This window comes from Calypte anna, chromosome 23 (assembly GCF_003957555.1).
Source record: "Calypte anna isolate BGI_N300 chromosome 23, bCalAnn1_v1.p, whole genome shotgun sequence".
In the NCBI taxonomy this organism is placed as follows: domain Eukaryota; kingdom Metazoa; phylum Chordata; class Aves; order Apodiformes; family Trochilidae; genus Calypte; species Calypte anna.
The window spans coordinates 3,949,664-3,963,396 of NC_044268.1; the positions used below are offsets into that span (position 1 = coordinate 3,949,664).

Sequence of the window (13,733 nt, forward strand, 5' to 3'; positions counted from 1 at the left end):
AAGAGTGAGGATAAATCTCCCTGTTTGTCCAGAAATGGAGACAAGTGCTCAGCAAGGCCGTGTCCTCACCTCCCCATCAGGGATTTGCTGGGTCTGGGGGCAGGGCTGGCTGCTTTCCAGCTCTTCCATCCCCACAGATCCTGGGGTTTTGGTCTCCTGGCTCTGCAGTGGCACCCGAGCTGCTGTTTGTTGGGTGAATATTTAAGGGGGCTCTCAGGAAGAGGCAGACTGGCTCACTGGGGGCAGCCAGAGTCTGGCCCCTAATTGATATGCAGCCTTAATTCCTTGATTAAATCCCATCTTGCAAATAAAACATTTGCAATTTGCTTCCAATTTTTTTTTAATTTTTTGTTTTAAAGGAAAATAAAGCTGTCCCCCTGAGGTTACCTGGTTGCAGGTTAAGTGCCAAGGCAGTGGCTGGCAGAGGGCAGGCAGCTGGAAGGGGACAATGAGCCCAGGACACTTGTGAGGAGTCTGGGGACAGAAAAGCATCCACAGGGGATGAAGATTTTTGTGTCTGAGGAGGAGGAGGAGTCCATGGTGCAGGCTCTGCTTGGCCCTTCCCAGGATGAGCCCCTCCTGGGGTGACTTTTTGGGTTGAGCCCCATCTTGGGCCTGTTTTGGGGCGTTTTGGCTGGGATTTGGTGGTGTCAGGGGTGCTGAGTGCCTCCCCACCCAACCCTTCCCACCTGGGATCTGCTTCCCTGCCAAGCACAAACCTGCTCTGCTAATAAACAAAAATTGATTTGTATTTATCTTGCAAAGCCAAGCCCCATTGCTCCTGCTGCTCAGCTTTAATCCTTCCTGCTGCCCCTGGCAATGATGAGAGGGGCTCTGGTGAGAGCCACAAGCCTCCTTTTTGACCATTAACAAATCAATAACCTCTGCTAATCGTTTTCTGGACCACTTGATTGTGGTGAACTCAGCTTTGTCTGAAGGTGTCTGATGAATTTCTGGCAAATTTCCTCGGTCTGCAGGTTTGGGAAATTCTTCTGTGCAGGAGGGGAAAAGGGAGATTTTGCTTAGTGAACTTATTGAAAGGTTTATTAAGAAATTGATTGTCTCCAAGGTTGGCAAGGAGCAATTAAGGTGACCAGTAAGGGGCTTGAAACAACAGAAAAAAAATAACTTCAGCCCTCAAATAATAACACCCCTCATTAATACAGTCTTGGTTTGATTCAAAGAAGTCAAGACATCAGTTCATTAACAGTCCATCTCGGTTTTATTGATCATTTTAAAAAAAAATGCATTTTTTAATTTTTTTATTAATAGTTAAAAAATAACCCTATTTTACAAAGATTTACAGTTCTGTGAGTGCCCAGCAGTGAAAAAGGCTGGATCTGGCAAGTCTCTTAAATAATCAAACAACAGTTTTTGTTGTTTTATTTAAAAAAAAAAAAAGGGGGAGGGGGTGGAACAAAAAATAACCCAGCAACGAGCTGAGTTGGCACCAAGCAGGACGTAACAGAACATGAGGCTTTTATAAAAGACAGTTTATTTCCTGGGAAGGGGCGAAAGGCGGGTGGTTAATGAACCCCAGTAATGAGGACAGGACCTGGGACCCCTGGTAATGAACCCCAGCAATGAGGACAGGTCCTGGGAACCCCTCTCTTTCTCTCTCAGCATCCCCAGGGCTGTTCCCTCTCCGCCATCGCCCCAACCCTGCTTCTTTCCTTGGTGGGCTCCTTCCCGTGTGGATTTGCAGTTTTCTGGTCTTTTTCTTGCCAGCTCTGGTGTGTGCTTGCTGGCCGGGTCTATCCCGGGTTGGGGTCTCCTCAGTAGAGGGGTCCCTTGATGCCCCCCGACTCCCCCATGCGTGCGGTGTAGGCTGAGGCCGCCAGGCAGACCGTGGGCTCGCAAAGGCCGGGCAGGCCCGGGGGTCCTGGCAGACCCGGGCGGCCAGCATCCCCTGGGGACCCCGGGACACCCCGCTCCCCGGGTTTGCCATCCAGAGCCTGGCCAGGAATGCCAGGGAGACCTGCAAGGGGAGGGAAGGCATCAGAGGGGGGCTGGGGGGCTCTGGGATGAGCAGAAAGGGCTGGAAGAGGTGTGGGGTGTGGGGTGAGTCAGAGAATCACAGAACGGTTTGGGGTGGAAAGAACCTTAAAGCTCATCAAGCCTCAACCCCCTGCAGGGACAAGGACAGGGACACCTCCACCAAGCTGGCTCCAAGCCCCATCCAACCACGCTCCCTGTGGTTGCTCCAAGCCTCACCCAACCTGGCCCTAAACATTGCCAGGGATGGGGCAGCCATCCTGCTCTGGCTGCTCAACCCTCACCCCAAAGAGTTTCTTCCTAATGAGTCATTCACAGGATGGACCCCTGCAGGTTTTCCAGGGGGTCCTGAGATGCTCACGGCACCAGCAGTGGCTGTGGGGAGGTGTGGGGCTCACCTGGGATTCCCGGGGGTCCCGGCATGCCCGGGTGGCCTCGGCCATCTTCTCCCCGCTCGCCCTTCTCACCTCGCTTCCCTGTGGGGAAAAACACGGAGAGGGAAAGAATTCCCAGAGAGGAACCACAGACCTTGCCCAGGGGCTGAGAGGGGAGCGAGTGGGGCAGGGTCAGCCCCACGGATGGTTTTTGTTTGGGGTGGTGTGGGTATGGCTGCCCACCAGGTACCTTTGGGTCCCGTGTTCCCGATCTGCCCCGCTGCGCCCAGGAGGCCAGGGACACCTCGAGGTCCCATGGGTCCGTGTGGGCCCTGCTCACCGGGTGGCCCTGGGGGACCAGGAGGGCCAGGGGGTCCCATGGCACCCACTCCACCCAGGGCGGCTCTCTTGGCGCTGACTGCCACCTCTGCCAGCTGCTCTGTGGGGCAGAGAGGGGAGGGATGGGGTGTGATGGGGTGAGATGGAATTGGGTGGGAGGGGATGGGTGGGGTGTGGTGTGATAGGGTGGAGTGGGGTGGAATAGGGTGGGGTGTGATAGGGTGGGGTGGGATGGAATAGGGTGGGGTGTGATAGGGTGGGGTGGGGTGGGAGCCACCCTGCTGCCATGAGGTGCCCTGCTTGTCTCCTCACCTTGAAGCATCTTCAGGACCACATCAACGATGTGCTGGTCCCCAGCATCCCGGCCCTGCCAGCAGCAAGAAGAGGGACACAGTAAAGGGTGAGAGGGGCTTCTGTCCCAATCCTGACCCCTCCTCATTACAGAGCCTTTCCTTGAACCCAATGCCATGTTCCCAACCCTTTGTTTTCCCTTCATTCCAGGTCCAAGAGTTCCAGCCTCAGCTCAGCAACTCTGTGACCTCCTCACAGCAAGAACTTTGTGCAGCCACGTTTTGTAAGTATAAAACAGGGTTTGTAGGAGAAAACTCCTGTCCCTTGGGCCGACTTCAGAGACACAGGCTGGCACTGAGCGTGCCACTGGTGCTGTATAAGATGAGAAATACAGAATGTTTGGGGTTTTTATTCTCGAAAGATGGGATCCCAGCTTAGCTCTCCTGGGGAAGCACTGGCAGCTCCCAAGACAAGCAGTAATTATTTCCCCAAGGAACTGGTTGGCAAGAGAAGGTTGGAGGCAACGCAAGGAGGGTGGCACCCCCCATCCTGGTTATGCTGGAGGGGAGGAAGGGCATTGGGGGGCACTGGGGATACTGGGGGGTACTGTGGGGAGCACTGGGGGGCACCGGGGAGCACTGAGGGGCATTGAGGGGCAGTGGGAGGGCACAGGGGGGTACTGAGTGGGTACTGGGGGACACTGGGAGTACTCACAGGCAAGCCACGCTGTCCTGGCAGCCCTGGCACACCACGCTCCCCGATGAGTCCCCGGGGGCCGGGGGGTCCTGGGTAACCTCGTGGGCCTGGTGCTCCTGCATCCCCCGAGGGCCCGGGGAAGCCCAGGTCACCCTGGATGCCTTGCTGTTGTAGGGATGGAGAGCAGGGTCAGGAGCAGCCCCCAGACCCTGGGGATGTGCAGTGCCAAGCAGTGCAGCTGGGGTGAGCCCCAGATAAGGGCTGAATCTGCATCCAGGGCTGAACCTGCTGCCTGGAGCCCATCCCCAGTGGAGTTGCTTTCCCAGGCTGCCAGCCTCCAGCATTTACCAACTTCGTGGATTGTCTCGGGCTGAGGGTCCTGCAGAGCCCCCCAGCAGGAAGGTGTGGGGAGCCCCTTGCTCCCAACCCCCTGGGCACTCACCTGTCCCTTTGGCCCTGGCTCTCCTGATTCACCCTGAGAACAGAGGACACCAGAAATGCACAGACTTAGAGATGCAGCTGGTGGGAGGCACCTGTACCCCCCTGGGGTGCAACACAGGAGACCTCAGCACGGCCACAAAGTTTGGGCAGAGCCCCACATCCAGACCCTGTCCTCCTACCCCACCCCAAGACCTCTCCACAGGAACTCACCTTCTCTCCCTTCAGCCCTGCCAGGCCATGAACCCCTGGGTCTCCCTAGAGGAAAGGCAAGGAGCAAAGTGAACACTGACAGCCAGCACCCACCTCCTCTGCAGGTGCTGTGTCCCCCCTTCACTGGCTGTGCCCAACTGGGATGCCCAGGGTACTGATGGAGAAAGCACCTGGTGCCAGTGGGTGCCAGCACCCAAAAGGTGGGTGCCAGCCCTGTTAAACTCAGGTGTCAATGCTTCCCTGCCAACCCCCAGCCTGGGTAGGAGGGTGATGTACTCACAATATTGCCTTTGGGGCCAGTTTTCCCTGGGGAGCCCTGGAAAAAGGGGAGGGGGAGCGGGGGTCAGCCCAGGGCAGCTTCCCTGAATGAGACCCCAGAGCATCCTGTCCCCTACAGCCAGGAGCAGTCACCTTGTCTCCTTTGACTCCTGGCAGTCCTTGGGGTCCTGGGATCCCTGGTGGACCCTGCTCACCTTTGGGTCCCTGGAGATCAGGGGAAAAAAGAGAAAAAATGAGGGAGAAGTTGTGGGAAGACCTTCTTCCCCATCAAAGCATCTTTCCCAAGGCACCAAAACACAGCATCCCACCCAGCCCCAAGCCTGGCCTCTAGGATACAGGGCAGAAAACAAAGGAAAGGCACAAAGAGGGGCTCTGCAGGGATGGGGGCCCAGCCCCCAGAAAACCAGAGTGAGTCGTGGGGTTTTGGGCCAATTTTCCACCCTGGGAAAGCCTTCAGAGGGGCTGGACAGCCCTGCTCTCACCGGGCTGGGAGGAAATCCCTCTCCCGACTGTGGCTGCAGAGCCAGCACTGCCCTGGCACCACTAATCCCGGGTTAGAATCCCTCCCCCTGCAGCCCGGCACAGCGGGATGGGGATGGGGGGAGGTGGGATGGAGCCCAGCCCGGATCAAAGCCCGAGGTCCATGCCAGCTGTGTCCCAAAGTCCCCATCCCTCCCCAGCACCCCAAGGCAAACCCCCCCCTCCCCAACTCACCACCTTCCCCTGCTCGCCGGGGGGGCCCACGGGGCCACGCTCACCACGGTCACCCTGCAGGGACCCCGAAAGTGAAGGAAGTCAGAGGCAGCTCCTGGCATCACCCCAAACCCTGCAGCACCCAGCACTCACCTTCACCCCGGGGACACCCTGGGGCCCCTGCTCGCCCCGAGGTCCTGGTTCACCCTAAGAGAGGAAAAAACAAGGATTCCAGCTTCCTCTCTTGCATTCTCCTGCCATCATCTGCCCCTCATCCTTCTCCGAGGGACATGTGGCACTGTCCTTGTTCCCCTTGTCCTGTGCAGCCATGGGGGTGCTGGGTGCAGGGCTGGAGAAGTGACCCCAGGGGCTTCCCCATGAAGAAGCAGAGGGAAGAGGAGGGTGTGGGGGGGATGAAGTGCTCAACTCCACCTTCTGTTTGACAGCAAAGGGGGCAAAAAGAACAAGAGAAAGAGAGCAGCAACCCTCAGGCTGAGCCCGAGAGGAACACGGTGACATTTCTGTACTTACAATCTGCCCTGGGGCACCGGTGACACCGGGCTGTCCCCTGGCACCCACTTCACCCTGTGAACAGGAGACAGAGGCCATTCAAGGACAGCGAGGGGAGGCACAGGATGAAGACAGGGCTGGTGGCTCAGGGATGGAGCCTGGTGGCTACTGATGGGGTGAATGAGGCCACGGTGACCCTGTCCCCAGCTGCCCCAGACCCACCTTATCTCCTGGGCCACCTTTGCTTCCTGGCTGGCCTGGCAATCCCTGTGGAAACAAAGCTGGGATCAAACCCTACCCACTGCCAGGAGGCAAAGTCCTTGCTGGGTGCTGGCCCAGGGACAGAGATGCCACCCCCTTGGGTAGCAGGGTACCCACTTGCATGTTCCCACACTCACAGCTTGTCCCCGGTGTCCTGGTGGCCCTGGGTGGCCAGCCTGTCCCATGCTGCCCTGTGAGGGACAGAGAGGAGGTCACCAAATAGAGAAGAAAGGTGGAAGGTGCAGAAGTGGGGTGTCTGTGGGTGGGAGAAGGGACTCCTGGACAGCAACACTCCATGAGTCAGATGTCATCACATCAAGGGCTGGAACCTTATGCCACTTGTCACCCCTGTCATTTCCAGCAGGCACTGGCAGGAGGAGCAGGGTGTGCTCACCTTCACTCCTGGGATCCCTGGGGTGCCATCCTTCCCATCGATGCCTGGGAGACCCTGCAGAAGGGGGAAGAGTTGCTTGGTCTGACATCTCCAAAAGGAACTGAAAGGTTTGTGGTGGAGGCAAAAAAAGGCTGGGAAGGGAAAGGAAAGCTCTAAACCTGCTCTGAGCCAGGGTGCAAAGACACAGGATGGCCCCAAAGAGGACAGAGAGATCTTTTCCTTGCAAGGGGCTCAGCCCCAGATGTGGGTGTCACTGGCTGTACTTACATTCTCCCCCTTGGGGCCGACGTCTCCTTGGGGACCCCTGATGCCCCTGCCCCCCTAGAGCAGAACAGATCAAATGTTACCTCTGGGTGCAGCAGAGAGAGCTGGGAGAGGGAGGATACCCCCCCTCAGGGCACCATCTCCATGCTGGGGAAGAGGGGACAATGGCATTTCATGGGACACTGTGGGGTACCTACCAGATCTCCCTTCTCACCGGGGTCCCCGGGTGGTCCCTTGGGGCCTTCTCTGCCCTGGAAGGGAGATGGGGATTGAGGGGTGAAGTGTGGAATATCCCACAGCCCCCAGGGATGAGGGAAGGGCACTCACTGGCCGCCCAGCTGCTCCAATGGTCCCAACCATCCCCTTGTAGCCAGCAGGACCCTACAAAGAGAGCACAGGGGGGTTTATTTCCTCCCATCCCAACCTCAGCCCCCAGCCAGGTCTGACCCCACTAAAAAGAGGCAGCATCCAACTCCCCAAGACACCCCAACAGCCACGTTAGAGATGCTCCTGGGAAGCATCACCCTGGGAGCTGGTCCTCCTGGCCCTGGAGCCAGGCACAGCCACCCCTGCATCCCACCAACACTTACAGCCTCTCCTTTGGGTCCTGCCATCCCAGGATAACCCCTCAGGCCCTGTGGTCCCTGAAGGGAAGAAAACAACAGACAAATCAGCTGGAAACAGCCCCAGGAGCAGCCCAGGGGGAAGCCACAATTAACGCAAAAGCCAGTGCTGGAAATGAGGTGGTTTTGCCAAACATGAGGAATTTGAGTCCCACTACTGGCTCCTAATTCTGCAGCCCCCCAGCAGGAGCCTTTCCAGCTGTCGGTTCCATAACAGCAATGGGCCCAAACTGGTGCTGTGTCCCCTGCCAGAGCTCTCAGCTTCAAAGCAGTTTTGCCCTTTCCTGGACTGAAAGGCTCAGCCCATTAATTACTTTTCATCTTCAAAGTGCTGGACGAGCTCAAGCAGCTTTAATCCCCACGTCCTCACGGTGAGCTGGGCACTGGACCCCCCCCTATTAAGGTAAGGGGGGCTCAGGGTACATCACTGATTTGTCCCAGTGCTTAATTATCCACGTTAACGTGTGCTAATGACCAAAGTGCCCACACCAGTACTGAGGTCTCCATCAGGATACTGGTGGTGGCTCCATAGATGGGACAAAGGCTTCACTCTGGTCCCAGCAGTGGGTGCTGGGAGCAGGGACACACTGGTGTCATGTCCCCAGCACAGACTGGTGTCATGTCCCCAGTACAAACTGGCCACCCCCAGCCCTGGGGCACCCTGAGGAGCAGAGCAGCAAAGACAAACAAAGGTTTTACCGGAGGGCCTGGGACACCTTGCTCTCCAGAGACACCAATATCACCTTTGGGGCCCTGGGGAGGGATGGAGAGAAGTGAGGTGAGTGTTAAATGGGGTACAAACCACCCTGGGCACCTGAGACCTGGCAGGGGATGGGGACGGGTCCCTCCCCAGGGAGGGAAGAGCCCCCCGTCCACCCTCCAACTCCTCCTTCCCAGCTCCTCCTCCATCTCCCAGCTCTTTCCTTCCCCTTTCCCCCTCTCTCTGCACCCAGGTCCATCCCCAGTTCCCGGGATGCAGGCACACAGGGCTCCTGCAGCTCACTCACCTGCCTGCCCTGCTTGCCGGGCTCCCCGAGGGCACCAGGGCGGCCTCTGTGTCCCTAAGGATGAAGAGGAGGATCAGGAGCATCCCTGGGAGGAGCAGCAGGCTCGAGGCAGCATCATCCTGATGGCCACATCACCTGGAGCCTCCCTGCCCTCCATGTCCCACCCCGGGGTGCCCACTGGTGACACGGTGAGGCTCAGCATCCCACAGGGGACATGGGGTGGGGACCCCCACCAGGTTTAACCCTCTGGGCTTTGCAGTGAAGGAGCCATGCAGAGGTACAGCTGGGATGGGGGCTTCAGGGTGGGGGGCTCACCCTCCAGGAGCTGGGGAGCCACGGGGGACCTCTACTACAGCACCTCTGCCCCCAGGGCTCTCCGTGCATGTCCCTGTGGTCCCAGGGGAGCAGAGCAGCTCCTGAGCTCCCCATGCCCTCAGATCAGGGAAAGCTCCTCTGCCCTGGCACAGGCCTGGGGGTGACAGCCCCTGGTCAGTCCCTGGTCAGTCCCTGGCAGCTCCAGGACCCCCTTACCTTCAGCCCCTGCAGTCCCTGGGGGCCTTTGGGACCTGGTGGGCAGCTGGTGGGACACTGGTGAGGGAGAAGAAACAAAGTCTGGGTTAGGAAAGGAGCCAAAGGCTGCAGGGAAGCCATGCAGGGAAGGATGAGCTCCTGTGCTGTCCACACAGGGCAATGAGGGGGACTCAGGGCTCACAGCAACATTCTGGGGGAGCTGGGGACTCAGCTCCTCCCCACTCTATCAGCCCAAACCACACTGGGGGTCTCTGTTTCAGGCCTGCTGAAGGGACAAGGAAGTGGCAGCTCTCACCAAGAAGTCAGCACTGCCTTCCACTCCTTGGATGTGTCCGGGAGGGCCCTGGAGGGAAGGAGACCATCAGCATCCATGGGTTCATATCAGCACTATTTTACAGAAGGGGTGAATGTTACATCTGGGAGGGAGGGGGGTAAGGCACAGGGCAGGAGCCCCAAGTCCCAGCCCCAAAATCCCCAGGCTGAGGGGCTGGAGGATTTTCTCCCTCCTGCAGAAAATGTGGGTAGGTGGGGAGGTACTCACGGGTTTCCCTGGAGGGCCAGGGGGACCCCGAGGGCCATCAGGTCCAGGGTCACCCTAGGAAAGAACAAGCCCAGGAATGGAGATTTAGGGGTGGGAGGTTACAGGTACTGCTGGAGCTGGGGTGGAGTGGGGTGATGAAGCTCCAGGGAGCCAAGTTCCAGAGTGGGAACTGAGCCATCCCCTGGCTGTGAGCTGGAATGGGATGGGTGGTGCTGGGAGACAGACCCAGCTGCAGGCAGAGGCTGTCACCCTCTGTCCCCACCACAGGACCCCACTGTTCCTGTAGACCCCAGAGTGCAGAGAAGGGGATGCTGGGGTAAGGAGGGGAGGTTTTCCTCTGCACCCCCTGAGCCCTCACCTTGGGTCCCAGAGCTCCGATCTCTCCAGGAAGCCCAACCTGACCTGGAAGCCCCTTAAGGAGAAGAGAAAAGAAAAACATTCACTGACTGGAAGAGGTCAAGCCCTGAAACTCCCCCTTTTGGGGGGTTTAGACTCAAGCTCTTCTAGTGCAACCCTGAGCAGGGTCCCTGACCACCCACAGCCCCACGAGCCCAGCACTTACAGGTGGTCCTGGCAGTGAAGGACCCTGCAACAAGAAGACATGGTTGGTCCAAATTCTCCAAGCCCCCCTGAAACCACCAAACCCCTGCCTGAAGCAGGGCAGTGCCCACACCACCATCAAGGACATGGGTGAGGGGGCCGAGGCCGGATCCCTGCACTGCTCCCCCCCACTCGTGGGTGCTCTGGTGGTGGAGCCAGGAGTGGGTGCACCGCCAGCACCCATGGGAGATGTAGATACTCACAGGGAGCCCTGGTGGCCCTGGGAGTCCAGGCTGGCCCTGCCAGGACAGAAGAAGAGAGTCAAGAGCTGAAACAAGAGGGTCTGACCCCCCATCCCTGTGCTGCCTCGCTGCCAAATGCTCCATCACCCAATTCCTGCATCACTGCATCCCCTCCAGGGTGATGGGGCTGGTCCCAACTTGGCTCTGGAAGGGGAAGGGGGGCACCCAGAGCTGCTGCCCCAGAGCAGCCCCTCACTCACTTTAGGTCCTGGCCCACCGCTGGGCCCTGCCTCCCCCTTTGCTCCCGTCAGACCCTGCAAGAGAGGAGATGTTGGGAGGTTATTGCCAGCCCCCTCCTCACCACACAGACCTTTTTGTGGGTACTCACATCAATGCCTGGCTTCCCTGGGGGTCCATCTGGACCAGGGGCTCCTGGCTCCCCCTTGATACCCTTTAAAAGAGAAAGGGGGAGATAGATTGTAAGGAGCTCCTCCAGAAGAGGGGAGACCAGTGGTGAGTTGCAGGGTTGCTGGGTACTCACCGGGGACCCAGGGACTCCAGCAGAGCCTTTGTCACCCTGGGGAAAGGGAAGCAAGCTATGGAAAGGGTCTGTCACCCCACAAAACCTCACCTGGCAGTGTGGGGGGCTCAGGACCCATGTCTGCCACCCACTTCCCCAGCCTGGATCCCTCAGCATGGCAGGGACCCATCCCCACAGCCCGGGAGCTGAGCAGGAACCAAACATGTCCCAGTGCCCTGCTCCCCACTGAGCTCTGCCCTGACACAATGTCCTTCTTTGTGCTGCAGGTCCCCTCCCTCCCTCCTTCCAGCCCACACAGGGTTCCAGCCCTGCAGAACTCACGTCGATGCCATCCACTCCGGGCACTCCTGGGGGTCCCGGGGGCCCTCGTGGGCCAGGCTCTCCTGGTGGCCCTCGCTGAGGGGAGAAAGGGATGGGATCCACGTCAGGAAAGAGCAGCAGGACCCGGGGAGATTTGGGGTGGGGGGGAAGCAGAGGGAGCCCTGGGGACAGTGCTGTGCTGGGGATGTGTCCCCAGAGAGCTGGAAGGGGTGGAGGGAGCACCCCAAATTGTCTGAGCTCTGTCCCACCCGTGGGCACTCTGCTGGGCACGGATAGGGATGGAGGAATCCAGGGCAGCTTTCCCCACACACCCCCTGCCCCATGGCTGCCCCACTGCTGCCCCCCTGTCCCCCTGCAGCAGGGGTTGGGGGGCACCTGCAGGAGGTACAAGCCCAGCACTGGGATTCCTAAGAGCAGAGGCAGGGCTGATGTTCCTGCAGCCCCTCGGTGGGACCCCCAGCCCCTCCCCAGCAGGACCCCTCCCCAGCCCAGGCTGGCTGGCTGCCCACAGCCCTGCTCAGCAGCCTGGCACAAAAGCCCCATTCAGGCAGGGCCCAGCTCTGAGGTCTGCACAGGTTTGCAAAGAAATCTCTGTTATCCTAAAGGGCTGGGTTTGGGGTTTTGTTTGGGTTTTTTTTTTTTTTTTTTTTGAGGGGGGAAAGAGGCTCCAGTCCCAGAGAGCAGCCCCCTGGTGTTCCTGGAAATGCAAACCAGACGGGCTGGAGCTCCTCCATCTCTCCAGGCTGATTTATTTGAAAGGGAACTGTAAAAGGATGAGGGGTTTGGGAGCCCTGGCTTCACCTTGGAAGCAGATCCCACAGCCAGGGTGGGAGCACAGTGAATGGCACCTTTGTCCTGCTGGAATGAGTTTCAAACAGATCCTTGTTCCAAGAGCCTTCACGTCCCCCTAGCTCTATTCAGATCCCATTCCCCAGACCCCATGGGCATCCCGGGGGGTGTTTTGGGAGGGCAGCTGCCCCCCAGCCCTGTGCAGTGAGGTTGGCTGCCCCAGCAGGCAGCTCAGGAGACACACGAGTCCCAAAATCTTTTCTAAAAATCTGATTTTTGCAGCTGCAAAGCAAGAAGAGATTTTTCTCTTCCAGGGACACCTTCACTTCTGTCCAATGCATTTGCTCCTGCCTTTGGGTGAGAGGCAGCTGGGACCCCCAGTGCTGGGGACCCCCTCCCCTTCTGCCCCTCAGCAAACCCCCACAGAGACCCAGAACAGCCCTGGGAGGGTCAGAGCCCCCCCAGTCCCGCTCCCCAGTGTATCCCAGTAAAGCAGGGGAAAATTTTTCCAGCTGATGGGAAGCATAAAACCCGGCAGAGAAGTGAGAGAAGTGCTGAGAAGTGAAAGGGCAGAGTCCCCAGTGCTGCCCCGACGGGAAAATAATCCCCAACTTTTCCAGCTAACAAGTCCCAAACTTCAAACCACGCAGCCCAGTCCTGTCCCATTGGGCTGGGAGCAGCTTTCGGTACCGGGAGGTCCCCAGTGGGTCGGGACCGTGGGTCTCAGCTGGGACCTGCTCCCAACTCCCCCCTGGGATAATCCTGGGAACAGCCAAGTGCTGGGAAAAGGAGCAGAACGACCCAGGGGTGCTCATCGGGGTGCCTGTCGCGGGGCAGATGGGGACTGTCCCCTCTCCGTCCCCTCCCTGTCCCCTTTCTGTCCCCTCTCTGTCCCCTTTCCGTCCCCTCTCTGTCCCTTTTCCGTCCCCTCTCTGCCCCTTTTCTGTCCCCTCTCTGTCCCCTCTCTGCCCCTTTTCCGTCCCCTCTCTGTCCCTTTTCTGTCCCCTCTCTGTCCCCCGCCCCATCCCGGCGCAGAGAGGGCACCGAGCAGACACTCACGATCTGGGCCAGGCAGAGACAGGTGGCTTGGAACAAGAACCAGAACCAGAGGACGGGGCAGGATCCGGCCATGGCGAGGCGGTGGCAGCGCTGTCCCCGTCTGAGTGCACTGAGGTCCGGTCCGGCGGCAGCCCCGGAGTGTCCGGAGGGACCCCACGGGAGGAGGAGGAGGAGGAGGAGGAGGAGGAGGGGGGACCGGGGGCTCATTAATATGGAACATCTGGGCAGCCCCCCCGGCCCCCCGCCCAGGTGAGCCCGTGGCTATGTCGGGATGCGGGGCTGGACGGGGCGGGGAGGGTTTGGCGGGGCTGGAGGGGGGGATTTGGCGTGATTTGGGGAGGGGGGATTGGCAGGGGTGGCACAGAGGGGCTTTGCTGCAGACAAGGGGCTGAGAGAGGAGGGGGCCAAGCTGGGGGGGAGCTGCGTGGGGAGACCCCAGCCCCCCAGTCTGCCCGGGCACCCCCAGGAGTGCGGGGTGTCCCTGCGGTGTTGCTATCGCGATGTCCCCCCCCAGAGCCCATGGCTGGGGCTGTGGTTGTCCCCCCCCTGTCACCCCCAGGGGGTTCTGATCTTTCTGACCCAATTTCTGCCCTGTGAGCCCCCACCGCAGCCCCAGGCGGGACTGACCCCCCCTGGAAATACCCTGGCGGCCCCGGCAGGGGAAGGGGGGATGCGTGGGGGGGGGGGGTCACCCCGCTGCTCCCCAAGTCCCTGTGGGACCACAGGGCCCGTGGCTGTGGGGGGGCGGGTGGATCACTCGTCACCCCCCCCCGTGTCCCCGGCTCCCCCCAG

The 13,733-nt window shown here is 59.5% G+C and overlaps 1 protein-coding gene across 1 annotated transcript; it reads right to left on the reverse strand.

The window, feature by feature from the left end:
• Nucleotides 1-1,315: 1,315 nt before the first annotated feature.
• Nucleotides 1,316-13,716, reverse strand: COL9A2 (collagen type IX alpha 2 chain). The gene is made up of 32 exons (XM_030464207.1): nucleotides 12,942-13,716; nucleotides 11,094-11,168; nucleotides 10,773-10,808; nucleotides 10,620-10,682; nucleotides 10,492-10,545; nucleotides 10,253-10,288; nucleotides 10,012-10,035; nucleotides 9,808-9,861; nucleotides 9,450-9,503; nucleotides 9,204-9,251; nucleotides 8,909-8,965; nucleotides 8,378-8,431; nucleotides 8,070-8,123; nucleotides 7,338-7,391; nucleotides 7,075-7,128; nucleotides 6,945-6,998; nucleotides 6,751-6,804; nucleotides 6,484-6,537; nucleotides 6,227-6,280; nucleotides 6,051-6,095; nucleotides 5,850-5,903; nucleotides 5,472-5,525; nucleotides 5,340-5,393; nucleotides 4,758-4,829; nucleotides 4,627-4,662; nucleotides 4,347-4,391; nucleotides 4,138-4,170; nucleotides 3,714-3,860; nucleotides 3,021-3,075; nucleotides 2,620-2,808; nucleotides 2,394-2,471; nucleotides 1,316-1,978 (listed from the first exon to the last, which is right to left on the reverse strand). The coding sequence occupies exons 1-32, from the start codon at nucleotides 13,146-13,148 to the stop codon at nucleotides 1,776-1,778; spliced, it is 2,205 nt and encodes a 734-aa protein (XP_030320067.1). The 5' UTR covers nucleotides 13,149-13,716; the 3' UTR covers nucleotides 1,316-1,775.
• Nucleotides 13,717-13,733: the final 17 nt, after the last annotated feature.